Here is a 16,742-nt window from a genome sequence, read left to right on the forward strand (position 1 = left end):
GTGTCTAAGATATTTTTGAGTTACAAAGTAAGTATTAAGGAATGAATCCTACTGTACTATCTTTCAGAGCACCCTTTCCAGTGTGAATTTGGGAACAGGGAACACACACACATGCCACCACACCTGACACTACTAAACTGACAGGAAATGAATGAAAAGACTTCACGCCTAAGGACAAAGGAGATGGCAGAGAAGAAAATGCTAACAAGTTTTGGAATCTAGAAAGCAGATTGAATGATAAATGGCTTCTCAGACAGAAGGAAATTAAAGTTTTTAAGTTGAGAGAGGAAACGAACCAGAAAAGAAACCTCAAAAGTCTCAGGAAATAGAGGCACCAGATGCCTGTGCCGTAGGGCTATATGTAGGGTTACACAGACAAACAGCAATTACAATTATGTTGCTCTGTAACATGAGCAATTAGACTCTTTGAATGTCTCCACAAGCGCGTTGCTGGTCATCCTCCCCATCCTGGGAAAAGAGGTGGAGTCTTTAACGAGTTTAATCCAGGAAAACCCTTCATTCAAAACCACAAGTGCCTCTGAGATAGACTGGTTAAAAGAAAGGGAATTAATGAGTAAATTGCTTCACTGAATGTGGGATGCTTCTCCCACATGACTCAGAATCCCAACAGGCAGATACATTTCCAAAAACTGTATTTTACTATTAGAATCATCTTGCAGTATTTTCCTATTTATTTGTACATTTGCTGATTACACCTACTAGTCTACCATATGTTGATTGATTTTGCCATTCACAGGTAAAATTCACACACCTTAATTCATCTAGCTCCCAGTATACATGGTGTTGTGTTCATTGATATAATTCATTGTCGTCTTCTTAGCTCTGAGCATTAGCAACTCCTCATTTGATTGTTCCTCAGAGTTGTCCTTATTCACACCCAAGTTAAAGTGGTTTGTCACCTTAGCCACAGCCTTGCTGATGTTTACAGCCTTGACACTACAGTGTTATGATGGTTACGATGTCACTAGATGGTAGGAATTTTTCAGCTCTATTACAGTCGTATGGGACCACCATTGTGTCTGTGGTCTGTCATTGACTGAAATGTCGATTTGTAGCACGTGACTGTAGTATATACCCTTTCCAACATTTTTCATGATGTTTTGATTTTTATCATTTCAGGACCACCAAACAATTTTGAGAGCCTGGGCTGTCAAAGATTTTGCTCCAAACTGCCCTTTGTATGTCCAGATATTAAAGCCTGAAAATAAATTCCATATCAAATTTGCTGGTAAGTGTAATCTCAAGTGCGATCCTTTGAATGTTCCCAGACTCCTGTCGTCACGGTGTGACTTGGTGTGCCTCTGAAGTTAGCAGCAACTCATACCCCTGTTTCCACAGAACAGAGGGATTTCCTTTTAATCATCTGCTTGTTATAGGAGAATGTATTCACTTTACAATGTGACAAGATAATGTTTTGGGGGTGAATCTTCACTTTGTTATATAATTTGGTGATTTTAGCAAATGAAAATGCTAGATCAGGGGTCCCCAAAATTTTTACACAGGGGGCTAGTTCACTGTCCCTCAGACGGTTGGAGGGCGGGACTATAAAAAAAAAACTATGAATAAATCCCTATGCACACTGCACATATCTTATTTTAAAGTAAGAAACCAAAATGGGAACAAATACAATATTTAAAATAAAGAACAAGTAAATTTAAATCAACAAACTGACCAGTATTTCAATGGGAACTATGCTCCTCTAACTGACCACCAATGAAAGAGGTGCCCCTTCCGGAAGTACAGTGGGGGCAGAATAAATGGCCTCAGGGGCCTGCATGCGGCCTGCAGGGCATAGTTTGGGGACCCTTGTGCTAGATACTTACTGAGCCTAAGTAGATTAGCGGTGATATTTTGTGCATAATATAGACAAAGGCTTCACTTGTTACATCTATTAATTTATATTTATGTTCACTCATAGATACATAATACCTTACTGTAGATTATTTAATACACATATAAATTTGCTATAGAATAAAGTCATATATCAAAATATATCCAAGTATATTTAAATAAATTTTATATGGCAGTAGATTTTTGAAAGAGTTTTTTTCAGAGGCATGTTTTTAAAATAAATATTTACGAGATCATACTTTAAACTGTTAGGAATTTAAACAGTAAAATGGTATCCTATTTTTCTCTTCAATGTTTCTTTAGGAACTAATTTTGATCAGGGCAGTAATATGCATTCTTTCCTTTTTTTGTTCCTGTATTATTATTTATTAATCATTGTAGTATTTTCTTTTTAAAACCTTTTTTATTGAACTTATTGGGGTGACATTGGTTAATAAAATTATATAGGTTTCAAGTGTACAATTCTATAAACATCGTCTGTATATTATATTGTGTGTTCACCATCCAAAATCAAGTCTTCATCCCTGACCATATTTTAGAAATTTCATTTAGAAAATTAAATTTAGCAGGGTGAGATTGATCAATAAGAGTACATCATACCCATCACCATCTGTCCGCCTTTCCCGCTTCTCCTCCCACCTCCCCGTTTCTCTCTGGTAGTTACCATACTGTTGTCTATGAATTGTTTTGTTTTGTTTTGTCTAATTTTTTTCAACTTTTCAGCCAGTCCCCTAACCCCCTTCCTTCTGACAGCTGTCAATCTGTTTTCTGTATATGTGAGTCTGAACCTTTATGAGTATTATATTTCACCTGAATAGTCTGAAGCTTAAAAGTCATTCACATGTAAATCTCATTAACTATGTGTTAGCAAAATGTATTTCCTTCCAAAGAGCTGTTCTCATATCTTACACTGCTTACTTATATAATATTTAAATGAGAAATCACCAACACTTTCAAAGGCTAATAAGAAAACTATGAAATTATTGCTATTTAATTTGCTCTTTTATATTTTTAGCTTTGCAACTAATGGCATATTTTTCCCTAAAAATGTGTACTATGCAGCTGACAGCAATGGCTGTCAACTTTGGCTGCATTTTAGTATCTCTTTAGAAGATTATTTTTTTAATTACTTATTTAGGAGATTCTGACTTAAAAGATTCTAGTTGCTGCCAAACTTTCTTTAAACCTGTTTTCTAAACTAAGAATTAAAAAATGATAGTGACTTCTTTGTAGAAGGTTTTATGAAATTAAAGTATTCCGTCTATTATTACCTGTTACACATGTAATTATCATTCAGGGAATGCCATCTTTTCTTTTCATCTAAAAGGACTTTATAACTAAGCTGCCTTATTATTATTATTATTATTATTATTATTATTTGGCTAAGGGAATACTTTTGCAAATCATTCATCATACTGATAATGACTTGCTATGATAAGATTTTTAGGAAGGAAGTAATGACATAGCACAAGGCTAAGCTCTTAAACTATGAATTTAAATCTGAGTACCTCCACTTAGGAGTAAGGCAAATTGTTACTCTGAGCCCTCTTTTCCTCTCCTGTTATATGTATCTATTTCACTGGTTGGGATTAACAGTAAGGATTAAATAAATAATGTCTGAAACATGATCTCCAGTCTTGTAAATCTAACTTCTAATTTAACACCCCCTATTAGATTTCCAATAGCTGTCTCAAAATGAAGATATCTAGAAATAGTTAACTTTCCCCCAACTTGAATCTGTTTGTCCCTCATTCTTTCCAACATCCTCTTTTTTTTTTTTTTTTTCTGAAGCTGGAAACGGGGAGAGACAGACAGACTCCCGCATGCGCCCGACCGGAATCCACCAGGCACGCCCACCAGGGGGCGATGCTCTGCCCCTCAGGGGCGTCACTCTGCCGTGACCAGAGCCACTCTAGCGCCTGGAGCAGAGGCCAAGGAGCCATCCCCAGTGCCCGGGCCATCTTTGCTCCAATGGAGCCTTGGCTGCGGGAGGGGAAGAGAGAGACAGAGAGGAAGTGGGGGGGGGGTGAAGAAGCAAATGGGCGCTTCTCCTATGTGCCCTGGCCAGGAATCGAACCCGGGTCCCCAGCACGCCAGGCCGATGCTCTACCGCTGAGCCAACTGGCCAGGGCCACACCCTCTATTTTGAACTCATGCCCAAAACTTATCAGTCAATCTCCCATCATATGCATCCATCCAATCCATCAAGTTCTATAGGTCACACATCCTGCATATCCCAAGCTGGGGCACTGACACAACCCAAGTCCACGTCATGATCACGTTTCACTTATGGTTTCAGAATACTTTCTTCTCTTTGGCCTTGGTATTCACAGGTATCTGTAAGCTTACTGCTGCTCCTCACACAGCCCTATCATTCGTGTGCTATTCATAGTAAGAATCTACATCTTCACACCCCCAATGTCAGCCTAAACTCACTCATTTTATTTCCAGTATATCGATGCCAACATATCACTATTTTTAGAAGAGTTTTTTTGTTGCCTTATTTTTGTCAGCCTCTGCAGATCAAATGTTGAATGGTAATATAGCTTTGGTTATGCTTAATCTTTTTGCCAGTGAGGATATATTTTTACTGATACGCTTATTCTTTGAGGCATGGCAATGAGTACTATAACATAGGAAGAGGTGATAGATGGCTTCTACACTATGGCATATATAAAATTAGTTTTATAACATCTTGTATTCTCTGCCACCTCCCGTGGGATGGGCTGTTCTAGGGAAGCCTTCCCAAGGCCAACTATCTGACCAGAAATCACCTGGAATAAAAGATTATACCTCCACACTGGTGAGCCCTTCATCAATTGTCTCCATTTAGTTCCAAAACCATGATGAAAAAGGCAAAACATGATAGTAGTTCAATTTTAGAATGTTTCTAATTTTTTTGTTTTTTTGTATTTTTCTGAAGTGAGAAGCAGGGAGGCAGACAGAGAGACTCCTGCATGCACCAGACTGGGATCCACCTGGCATGCCCACCAGGGGATGATGCTCTGCCTCTCTGCGGCATTGCTCCATTTTAATTGGAGCCATTCTAGCGCCTGAGGCGGAGGCCATGGAGCCATCCTCAGCACCTGGGCCAACTTTGCTCCAATGGAACCTTGTCTGCAGGAGAGGAAGAGAGAGATAGAGAGAAAAGAGAGGGGAAAGGATGGAGAAGCAGATGGGCATTTCTCCTATGTGCCCTGTCAGAAATTGAACCCGGTACTTACACACACTGTGCCAATGCTCTACCACTGAGCCAATCAGCCAAGGCCCAATTTTCAGACATGTTTTTGTCAGACAAATTAAATCAGAGTAAAAGCATGCTCACGTGTCTTTTTCAACTCTATGTTCCAAAATTCATAAAAAAAAACCCCACACAAAACGGACATGGAAAAGCACATACTTTACTAGAAAAAGAACTACTTTAAGGAACAGCCTGGAATGAACTTAATAAAAAACTGTGCTCTACAATTAGTTGAATCTAAAAGAAGTTTGCTGTTCATCTCCTGGTCAGATAAAATTACTCAAAAAAATCAGTGGAAGATGAAACCGTTTTATGTGAGTAAATTAATTGCTAAATTTAGATTAATTGTCTATTCTCACCCCCCAAATACAGTGCTGTGTCATCTGTGAATATTCATTGCTCGTTGCTTTATCAACAAATTTTCTTCCCACAACTGGGTCCTCAGCAAAGCTCCAGTTTGTTTGAACAGAAGTTAGGAAGATATAAAACATCAAACTGGTAAATTTGCACCCACCAATGAGAGGAAAGAATGTAAAAATCAATTGGGAAATGAGTGTATATTTTCTATGAATTTTATTTCCCATGCTTTGATTGTTATTTCATAAGCAACAGAATTTGAATTAAAGTTCATGAATGAAAGGAAGACTAGTAAAGTGTTGACTGAATGGAATGTTTCCTACTGCATGACTAAAATGTGCCAGGAGGGATGAATCATCATTCTAGCCCTGTAGGCGTTCTGGGAATAAAATTGATATATATATCGATTTGCAATCAAGTTATAAAGATAGGCAGAGGTAAATACTTTTTAAAATTAATAACTGACAATATTGTATGTTTTCTGATAGTGGGTAGTCAAGCTCACCATTATAATAATAGTGTTGCTTAAAATCCACACACATATACACACATGCATGTATGAACATGCGTGCACACGCACATCCTGGATAATTCCTTTTCTGAAAACTGAAGATCTTGTCTCAGTTTAATCACCATCCATTTTTACTGTAACACCAGCCATTCTAATGCCTCACTTTTTCCTAACCCCCCCAAATAAAAGAGTAGAAAAATATTTCCCAGCAGTATAAATATTGGAAATGAGCTTAGCTGTTTCTAAATAACATATGTGGGTGCAAGGTTTGACTTTTACCAAATGGTGAGGTGTGAGTTTTTCTTGCTGAATAATTTCTTCATTTCCCATACTACGCCCACAGAGACATCCTTTTAAACTCCCTTCTCACAACCTGCTTAAGAACATAATGCTTTGAAATCCTATCTTTTTAAAGTTAAACCACTAAAACTTTGAAAATTCTTTGATTTTACTTTTGTTCTTTATGAAAATATGTTGTCTTGGTTTTAGGTGTGCAACCTAATGACTCAACATTTATATATCTTACAATGTGATCACCACAATTAAACTAGCAACCATCCATCACTGAATAAAGTTACTACGATGTATTGATGATATTCCCTCTGTTGGCCATTGCATCCCTGTCACTTGATTTTATAACTGGGAGTTTCTACCACTTATTTCCCTTCACCCTTTTCATCCATCTGCCACGCCCTCCCCTCTGACAACCGCCTGTTTGCTCTTTGACTATATGATAGTCTGTGTTTTCTTCATTCAATGATTTCTTTAGATTATACATATACATGCAATCACATGGCATTTGCCTTTGTCTTTGACATATTTGACTCAGCATAATACTCTCTAGGTCCATTCATGTTTTTACGAAGGCAAGAATTCAGTTCCTTTTATTTCTGAGGAATAATCTGTTTTAGATACGATATGTGCCACATCGTCTTTATCTATCTATATCCTGACACTTGTAAATAATGTTGCCTGAACACAGGGATGCAGATATCTTTTCAAATTGGTGTTTCTGTTTTCTTTAGATAAATACCCATAGTGAGGTTGCTGGATGGTCTATTCTTAAATTTTTGAGGATCTTTGTTCAGTTTTCCATGGTGGCTGTACCAATTTGTAATCGCATCAATAGCATACATAGTTTCCCTCTCTTCCACATCCTTCCCAACGCTAGTAATTTCTTATCTTTTTGATGACAGCCATTCTGACAGGTGTGAGGTGTTACCTCGTTGTGGTTTTAGTTTGCATTTCTCTGATGATTGGTGATGTTGAGTATCTTTTCCTATGTCTGTTGGCCATCTTATGTCCTCATTGAAAACTTCCCCAAGTTGAGATGAAAATATTTATTCTTTAATATTGGTTTTAATGTGGGGAATCATCAGAAACCACTTGACATAAAGCCATGTTCAAAACCAGCACAATTTAGAGAATATTTACATTTTTTAATGTGTATCCTCACTGTTTCTCCTTTACAAAATATCAACACACAAGTTTTAAAATTATACAGTGAAAACCTGTATTCCTTCCACTTACATTTGCTTAACCTTTTTTGTGTACATACACAGACACACATTCACTTTTCTTGGTTCAGCATGCTTTTCCTAAGAGTGACATTCTCTTTATAATTCAATACATTGTCTCTCTCTGTGGAGTAATTACTTTTGCACTAAGAAGACCTTCTTTAAAATACAAATTTTAGCTCCAAAAGGATGAGTAGGCTAGCTAGCAATTGAATGTGGCAAATATTATAATAGGGTATTTTTTAAAAACATAACATTGCCTCTCAAATCATACTGTGTAGAGGCTTAATAACTTCATATTGTACACACAGAAATGTATGTGTGCATGTCATTGTAGGTTAGGCTTTAATAAAGAATTGGGGAATCGAGCCATAATGAGAGACTAATAGAAGTTTTAGGTAAAGGTATAAACACTTTTAAAGAACAGCATAACTTCAGGGAACATGTGGAGTGCAGTGGAGAGTACAAAAAGGGCCCCATAGGGGTGATTCTTTAGGAAGCTATGACAGGTGTTCAGGTGAGAGGTACTAAGAGATGCAACCAGAGTAGCTATAATGGAAATGCAGAGCGGGAACAGACTCGTGAATCACCTCAGATTGTCTGCACACTTCACAGTTGATTGTGGGAACTGAACAAGAGTCATAGAGTGTTATTTATTTAGTATTTTTCTGAAGTGAGAAGCAGGGAGGCAGACAGACTCCCACATGCACCCTACTAGGATCCACCCAGCAAGCCCACCAGGGGGTGATGCTCTGCCCATCTGGGGCGTTGCTCCACTGCAGTAGGAGCCATTCTAGCACCTTGAGGCAAAGGTCATGGAGTGGTCCTCAGCGCCTGGGCCAACTTTGCTCCGGTGGAGCCTTGGCTGCAGAAGGGGAAGAGATAGAGAGGAAGGAGAGAGGGAAGGGTGTAGAAGCAGATGGGCACGTCTCCTGTGTACCCTGGCTGGGAATCGAACTCAGGACTTCCTCACACCAGGCCAACCCTCTACCGCTAAGCCAACCAGCCAGGGCTGTGTTTTATTTTATCTTTGCAATTCTCATCTGTCTCTCCTTTTTTTTTTTTTTTTTACATTTGATATAAATTCTATCATAGAATTAATTTTTAATTGCTTCAATGTTCTCTTAACTCTAGAATTTTCTGAAGTGCTTTGTATCTCCAGTGGTAAGCACTGTGCTGGACTCAGAGTATCTCATTTCTATAGATTCTAGAGGATAAGATTTAGAAACTTGAAAGATCCAGGGAAAATGTTTAAAAAAATAATATTTTGATTCGGTGAAATAAAAATATGCAAAACAGTGTACAATAACTTTCAAATACGCAAGTAATAATTCCATCATGATGAGGTAGGAAAGTGACGTGGCAGAGAAAACGGGCACCAGAAATCTGCGTACAGGTCCTGGTCATTTTTCTGCAGTGGTCATTTTTTCCAGAATATTAGGATGGTGCTACGGGGCTAGACAGGGAACATGGGTCTGAGTGCATTTCCTGTACAACGTAATGTGCAGAAATCTGGAAAGACTGGAAACATCAGCTAACATCTGTTTACACAATGACCTGAAAGTTTTATGAGGATCTAATATAAGCTGCATGCAACATTAAAAAAAAAAAAAGCACCCATTACCATTTTATTTATTGTAGGAAGGAAGATGTCTAGCCGTAGAACAGACACATGAGACAGGTTGTAGATAACGGGATTTTTTATTGTTGAATTATAAGTCATTATTAGTAATTATATCAAAATGAAGGGCAATACGAATAATATAAGTGAGATATGAAATTCCTTAGAGTAATAATTGTATCAATAACGTTCCTGTACATAAAATTATATTTTATTTTTCTATCGGAGCATATACAGTGATAGGCAAAAGTAGGTTTACAGTTGCAATACAACCAAATAATAGAATAATTAATGCATAATAATACCAGAATAAAATCTGTGGTTTGTGGACTCACAACAGTAAACCTACTTTTGCCCACTCCATGATATTAGCTAGAAGGTTAGCTTGTTAATAATGATGGGTCTATCTAATTTCCATTCATTGTATAGACATCAACCCACTGGTGCTTATAAACAGAGCCTAATAAGCAAACCATAACTGAGAGATTTTATGGCACAATTTGTTCAGTCGGTCTCTATAATAAGCTTTTCCCCTTAAAATAAAAACAAAAACATTCAATTAAAAAATTTACCCTGTCTTCTGATTCTTTTCAAAGCTCTTTGGCAAAGAAAAAATTTTTTTCATTTCCAATGGAATTTTATTGGGGTGACACTAGTTAACAATTATAAAGGTTTCAGGTGCCCAGTTCTACAGCACATCTCTGTCACCCTATTGTGTGTTAACCCCTCCCCCCGTCAAGCCTTTATCTATCATCACTGACCCCCCTACACCCTCCTCCTCCTCCCCAGCTCCCCACAAATCATCACACTTGTCAATGTCCATGAGTTTAATTTTTTAATTTTTGTCCTTTTTTGTTCTATTCCTCCACCAAAGGATTTTTGATTTCTGTAAATCAAAACCCAGGGCTAGATTGGTTCATTGCATTGTCTCCTGTTGACTGCTTTTCTAAGGGCTGTTACCTAGCAACACAGGGAGGAAGCTCCTAGCACTTTAAATCATCCCGGAGCTCAGAAACTGCTGTAAGGCAGACTTTTTAAAAAAGCCTCTGACTTGTTGAAATGTAATTTACAATTTTATTTTCCATAAAGCAACAGGGACTTGAAAATAGATTTGATTCCTATCTGTCTATAAATGAGTATCCTTAATTATACTTGCTTATCTTAAAAGCTTTGAAATTAAAAACAATAAAAATGACAATAAAAAGGAAACCAAGAATCTCACACAATCTTACTATTTTAAAATCCCTTTTCTCTAAAAAACTGTTTCCTACCCCTTGAGGTAGTTACAATTAATAGTACAAATCCTGATCTTACAGACAATTATGTGTGCTTATTCAGACAAACATGTGCCCCCCATGAGCACACACACAGAATTCAGCATTTTTATTAAACTAGGATCATGGTTCATTGGATAATCATGGAATTATATTAGTTTGCCACTTATATTATTAAAATATGTCATTGACATTACTTCAAGGTAGTAGTCTATTGAAATGTTTCCATTTTTTAATAATGCATGATTGCAATGATATATAACGCTTGTTGAGAATTCTAATCAGCATTTTATACTCATTGTCTGTTTTCCTCAGACAACCTTTGAGGTAAATACCATTGTTGCTCACCTCTTAAGGACAGGTGCAGTAGGTACAGAGGGATGGTGAGCTTCCTCCTGGCACTTGGGGCAGGGGACACTGTGATCTCCTAAGCTTATCCTTTGTCAGCCAGCAACAGAGGGGAGAGATCATGATCAAGGAGCAGAAACTTAGAAAGGACAGGATGAAATGTACATAATTTTGAAAGGGGAAATGCTATCTTCAACAAGGCAGGGCAAATAGGAGCTATAAAGGAAAAGAAGACAGATTGGGTAGTGGCTAAGGAGTGGTCTCTGTCTGTACAATCAAAGTTGGACCTTGCCACGTGGGTCATTACACCAGCAAGAAAGAAAGTGTTTAGGGAAGGAGGTCTGTCTACAACAAAATAACCCATAAGTGGGACGAAGCCTAGTCTGGTGACCATATCTAACTGAAATAAAAGCTGAAAAATGTCACCTCTAGCTGGGCAACCATACACCCACTGAAACTTGGGCACAAGGGAGGGGCAGTGAAAGCCTCCATTATTCAAGGAAGAAGGAAAGACTAAACATGGGGTGATAGGGAGTTGGTTTCTACCACAGTTCAAGTCTTTGTCCACCCAAGTATGCACATACCGTACTTTCCCTATAGATTAAGGTGCTCATCCATTATTAGGAAAAATACTTCAGAGTTACATCATTGGTTGCATCCAACTCAAAATTCAAGATATATGGATACTGCACAGTCAGTCCTAGAAGCTCCTAATTGTCTGGCAACAGGTACATGAATAAATTAGTCAGTTGCTCACACTTCCACTCCATGAGCCCATAAATTAGGGGACAAGCTAACTGCCATAAATAAAACATTGGCTTTTGGGAAAGGGAAGAACAGGAGACCCTGAGCAGCCACGGGTCCATAGCAGTGATGAAATCCTGTGTGACAGGAATTACAGAGACCTTTCAGTAAATTCCTTGATTGGATGCCCATTCTGTTCTTGGAGAATAGGTCCTTTGTCTATTCATAGGCTTGGCTCCCTGTGCACGATTCTCTGTGACCATAGAGAAAGTTGAAATCAGAGTAGATTACTTCCAGTCCCTTCTGTATGCCAGTAATTGGGCTCTATCCTTTCTGTAATTGTTGCAGATGAAGATTATTATCTAGTTGAATAGTCTATCATATTCCTTTCCCTGTGTTAACCATCTATATTGAATAAATTGATATCATTTTCCAGGAAAAAACTGCTATATTATTTTTTCATCTAACAAGGAATCCCATGATAATTACACATTAACTCCTTTATGTAAGTCCATGATTTTTCTCCTATGTGATCAGATACTTCCTTTTTACAATAAATCTTTTGTAATGTTTCTTTTATCATTCTTAAATAAAATATATTTAAAATAATTAATATAATGTCCTAATTAGAATATGAAGGAGAAACAAAGGGAATAATGAATAATAAAGGGGCATTCATTTCAATGTGTAAATACTCAGGTATGAATACCCAAAGAAACACAATGGAAAGAGAGATACTTTCAGACACTGATAATATCAGTGAATAAACATCCTAACGTTGTATTAGTGACTCATAGTGCTCAACAGAATTCAGTAAATTTTCTTTTACTTGACACAGTGGTTGTCTTCTTAGATAATTCAGTATATACTAAGACAGTGTGGAACATACTTTCTATTTATGCATAAAGTTGCCTCCAGAAATGTGTACTTTGCCTGATGTGCTAATAGATACCACACTACTTTTACTTGTAGAAAAAAAAATACACAAAAATAAAAATGGTCTCCTAAATGTATTACTCTTTCCTTTCCTTCTAGTCCTTAGTGATTTGTGCAGTTTTTTATAAATTAACAGGTGTAGCACAACCCTCCCTCAACCACACCCCCCAGACACAGTCGCGCACATTCATTGAGGAGAAAGGAACTGGGGCTGAGAAGCACCGTCTCCCTTTAATGTGGCCTTAGCGTCCTTGATGACACCATTTCTTGTTTTGTATTGTTGAATACCCTTATTAATTTTTTTTCAACCATAAGGTAAATAAGATGAACTATTTACAAACTGGCACACAGGAACCATTTTTCTCATGCTCCCCTACTAGAAGAATTATGGTTGGTACATTATAATAAGGGAAAGTTAATATGTGCATGTGCTATTGCATATATGGTAATTATATCCTCCAAAGTGTCTGGTGGATTTGGAATTATAAAATATTCTGCCTCATGTCATAATATGTGCACTAATTTCTTAGATCATATGTTCCAATTTTTGGTTTGAAATTTATGGATCCCATATCTATTGCTATCATAGAAATCTAAAATAATAACACTGCATTTAACAGTTTTGTTACTTTATATTCACAAGTTGGGTATGCACAGTCAAAAATTATTCTGAGTAATATTGAAATAGTGCTTTAAAGTCACTGTTCTTTTGCAAGTATTTTGTATAATTTTCCACACTCAAAATTGGATTTGCAATTATCTCTTTTTGGAAAATGTTAAGTTTCATAGTACGTCTTTTAAAAAATGTTTCTAAAGGTTATTATATTGACAAGCGAGAGAGAGAGAGAGAGAGAGAAAGAGAGAATTATTAGCAGATCCTTGATATATTTAAAGAGTAGATCCTGAGATATAACTGTAGCATACAACTTCTTCCATAAAATGTAAAATAAAAAATAAAGATACAAAAGAAAAATAAAAAAATAATGGTCTCCTTCATACGCTAACATGTGACAAAAACAGAAGTGAGATTAACATTTCTCTGTCTGGCACACTTGCTGAACTTGTTCTGTCATAAATTGTGTGCTGTATGTATTCGTTGTGTTGATTGGGATCACCTGAAAGTTCAACTTTCTATTTTTTAAAATTACCTAAAACTGCTATTTTTTTTTGCCTTAGAGTATTTAGTTTCTTAGAAATTTCAACATTGCCTTTATTACCAAATACCAGCTATATGTGTCTACTTGAGAAGTAAAGGACTTTGTTCTGAAATAAATAACACTGTAATCACTTCTCTGAAATATAACTTCTGCTAACAGTGGAATAACTTGGATCGGGGCTCTTATTACTGCATGAAAATGTACTCTGGGGCTGAGTAGGCTCATTCTCTGTTAATGCGGCCTCGTCCTCCACATGCTGTCACATGTAGCAATGTTTTTTATCATTGAAAATAGCCATATGGACCCTCCTGTCTTCCTAAGTCTTGAGGCTAAAGTACAATTCAAATATAAATGTATTTCAGTATTGTTATTGGTGAATATTATAGTTGTTTTTGTGCAAAATCTATTCCTTACCTGTTATGCAAATTCTGCCTTTTACATCTTTCAATAATGACTTTCCAAGTCCTTATGCTGTGTGACTATGAATTTGATCAATCAATACTGTTTTCATCGATGCTATTTTATTTCACACTGGAGAGTGGTTCGAACTAATGGAGACTTTACACAGTCTTGGATGTATTGTCCAGACTAACCCTAACCCTCCCAGCATCTCACCCCTTGTCCAGATAGGATGTGCAAAATGAAATGCTTTGCCAAAGCCTGCCCATTCTGGTCAAGATGGAGCTGGGGTTAGATACTCCCCTTCCCCGTCAGTCACTAACTCATAGTGTAGTGCTCTGTATTATAATTTTATTTTTCAATTACAGTTTGCATTCAATGTTATTTTATATTAGTTTCAGGTGTATAGCATAGTGATTAGTCATATACTATATGAAGTGTTTCCCCTGATATTTCCAGTACCCACCCGGCACCATACATAATTATTACAATATTATTGATTATATTCCTTGTGCTGTAGTTCTCTCTCTCTCTCTCTCTCTCTAAGTGAGAAAGAGACAGGGACAGACAGGAAGGGAGAGAGATAAGAAGCATCAGTTCTTCATTGCAGCATCTTAGTTGTTTATTTGTAATACCCTCTCTTAAGAAACATTCTTTCTGGGGATAAAATTACACATGTAAAAAAAAATCTCTAAAACAAAGAGTGTTTGTTTATATGGAAACTTTTGTAATTTAACTCGTTTTATTTTTCATATTATTTTAGAATATCACCATCCCAAGGTAAATTATTCTAATTTACCTATTTTATTTCAAACAGATCATGTTGTTTGTGAAGAAGAGTTTAAATACGCCATGTTAGCTTTAAACTGTATATGCCCAGCAACATCTACACTAATCACACTACTGGTTCATACCTCTAGAGGGCAGTAAGTATATCTTTTCTTTAAGATAATGCCTTTTAAATTATATTTTTTAAAAATAAGTGCAGTTATGTAATTTAGAAATATAGCAAGTCAAGATATATAGCCAGATATGTACCTATATTTGTATTTGTGTGAGTTACCTTCATCTGACAGAGAGACAAATACAGATATCCACAAAGAAGCCCAAGACATACAGACAATTGACAATGACTTCCTGCCTCTTCTAACTAATCTTGCGATAATTCCTTTCATCCCAAATTCTGAGTCTCTCCTTCATTTATTGGGCCTAGGATTAGGGCCCTGTTTCTAATTTTGAGACCAATACTGAGCAAATACAACGTTAAAAAAACAGGAATGGCAGTCACTCATATAAGAATCTTAAAGCCACTTTTTTCCCTATTCTTGCGGTAAGGTTTTAGTCTTAAAGCTCTCTGTACACAATTGATTTCCAAATAAAAAAATTTCAATAATTATAGAATGATAGCAAAGTAGTACATAAGATTAGCTCATATAGTATAAAAGAAATCACTTTTGTATGCACTTCAAGACAGATGGCGAAAAGTTGTATCATCAGAACACATTCTTACTTACTTTGATAGTTTCATGAAATACAGCTTATTTTTGATTTGGATGATCAAGGAAAATGTAATCTGGGAAATACCATCACCACTCTGACTCAAAAAGATAAATAGTATATTACATTTCATACCATCATATTTTTTACTTTGTATTTTGGACAATGAATTGATTTTCTAAGTTAATTTCACTGTGGACTCTTGTGGTAATGATGATTTAAGTGAAGTTAATTAATAGCTATTTAAGTGAAGTGCCCAGTTAAGTAAATCAAGGAAAAGGAGAGTTCTTTCTTGGTATTTAATCCTAGTTGGAATAAACTGCTAATTGAAAAAACAGTAGCATGCCCTGCAGTATTTTTAAGCAAATTTCACTATTCCTTCGAATTATGTCGCCACTCTATTGAGACAGTAAGAGTTTCCCCGGAAACAATTTTATTAAGGTTAGGAATAGAAATATTTCTAGTCTGTGCATTTATAAACTTTTCACCTGTTGATGGAAAGGATGGAACAGGGTCATAAGTGAGATTGTTTTTCATTGAAGAAAGTACTCAGCATTGTGATGAAATTAAAATACTGAAAACTTTCTTGACACCAATTAATTGAACACTCATCACATGGGTTCATTATTTGGCAGTACCATCTCTGCCATAGAATCATACAACTCCTGAGCAGCATTCGAAGCCAGCTTCACTGTGCCCAATGGTAAAGTGAGAGCCATCTACGCTAACACACATTATTATTCGTAGACTAAATTACATCGCCTTCCCTTACTAAATATTTTTTTTGTCACTTAGTATTGCCTGGCAAACAAATTGTACTTGACATGTTAAAAAAGAATGCCAGCAATCCTTAAAATAGGACTTTTTTCAATATATCCTAATAAAGTTTGCCTTATTTAAAAAAAAAAGTTATATTGTTGAAGACATTGTTAGCACTTACCAAAGAATTTCCCATAATTAAGATTGATCTACAAAATTATTTCACAACTAAGTGTCCCACAAATGCTATGGTCCACCTTTCTAGCTGCTTTATTGAGCTATAATTCCCATATTATACAATTCACCTATTTAGAGTATGCAATTCAATGTGTTGTTGTTTTTCAGTATAGTCATAGAACACTGTAGCCATCACCACTGTACAACTTTTGAATATTTTCATCACCCCATAGAGAAACCCTCTATCTTTTAGCAGTCTCTACATATCCCAAACTTGCTTAGTCCCAGGCAATCACTAATTTACTCTGTCTCTATAGATTTTCATATTTTGA

General features: G+C 36.5%; 1 protein-coding gene across 6 annotated transcripts in view; it reads left to right on the forward strand.

The window, feature by feature from the left end:
* Positions 1–16,742, forward strand: part of KCNT2 (potassium sodium-activated channel subfamily T member 2) — a 194,926-nt gene that overhangs the window by 119,438 nt on the left and 58,746 nt on the right. For all 6 annotated transcript variants that reach the window (XM_066379898.1, XM_066379900.1, XM_066379901.1 and 3 more), the window contains 2 exons: positions 1,141–1,249; positions 14,795–14,903. In XM_066379898.1, coding sequence (XP_066235995.1) covers positions 1,141–1,249; positions 14,795–14,903 — 218 coding nt within the window. The remainder of the gene's footprint in view (positions 1–1,140; positions 1,250–14,794; positions 14,904–16,742) is intronic.

Source organism: Saccopteryx leptura, chromosome 1 (genome assembly GCF_036850995.1).
Source record: "Saccopteryx leptura isolate mSacLep1 chromosome 1, mSacLep1_pri_phased_curated, whole genome shotgun sequence".
Taxonomy (NCBI): Eukaryota; Metazoa; Chordata; class Mammalia; order Chiroptera; family Emballonuridae; genus Saccopteryx; species Saccopteryx leptura.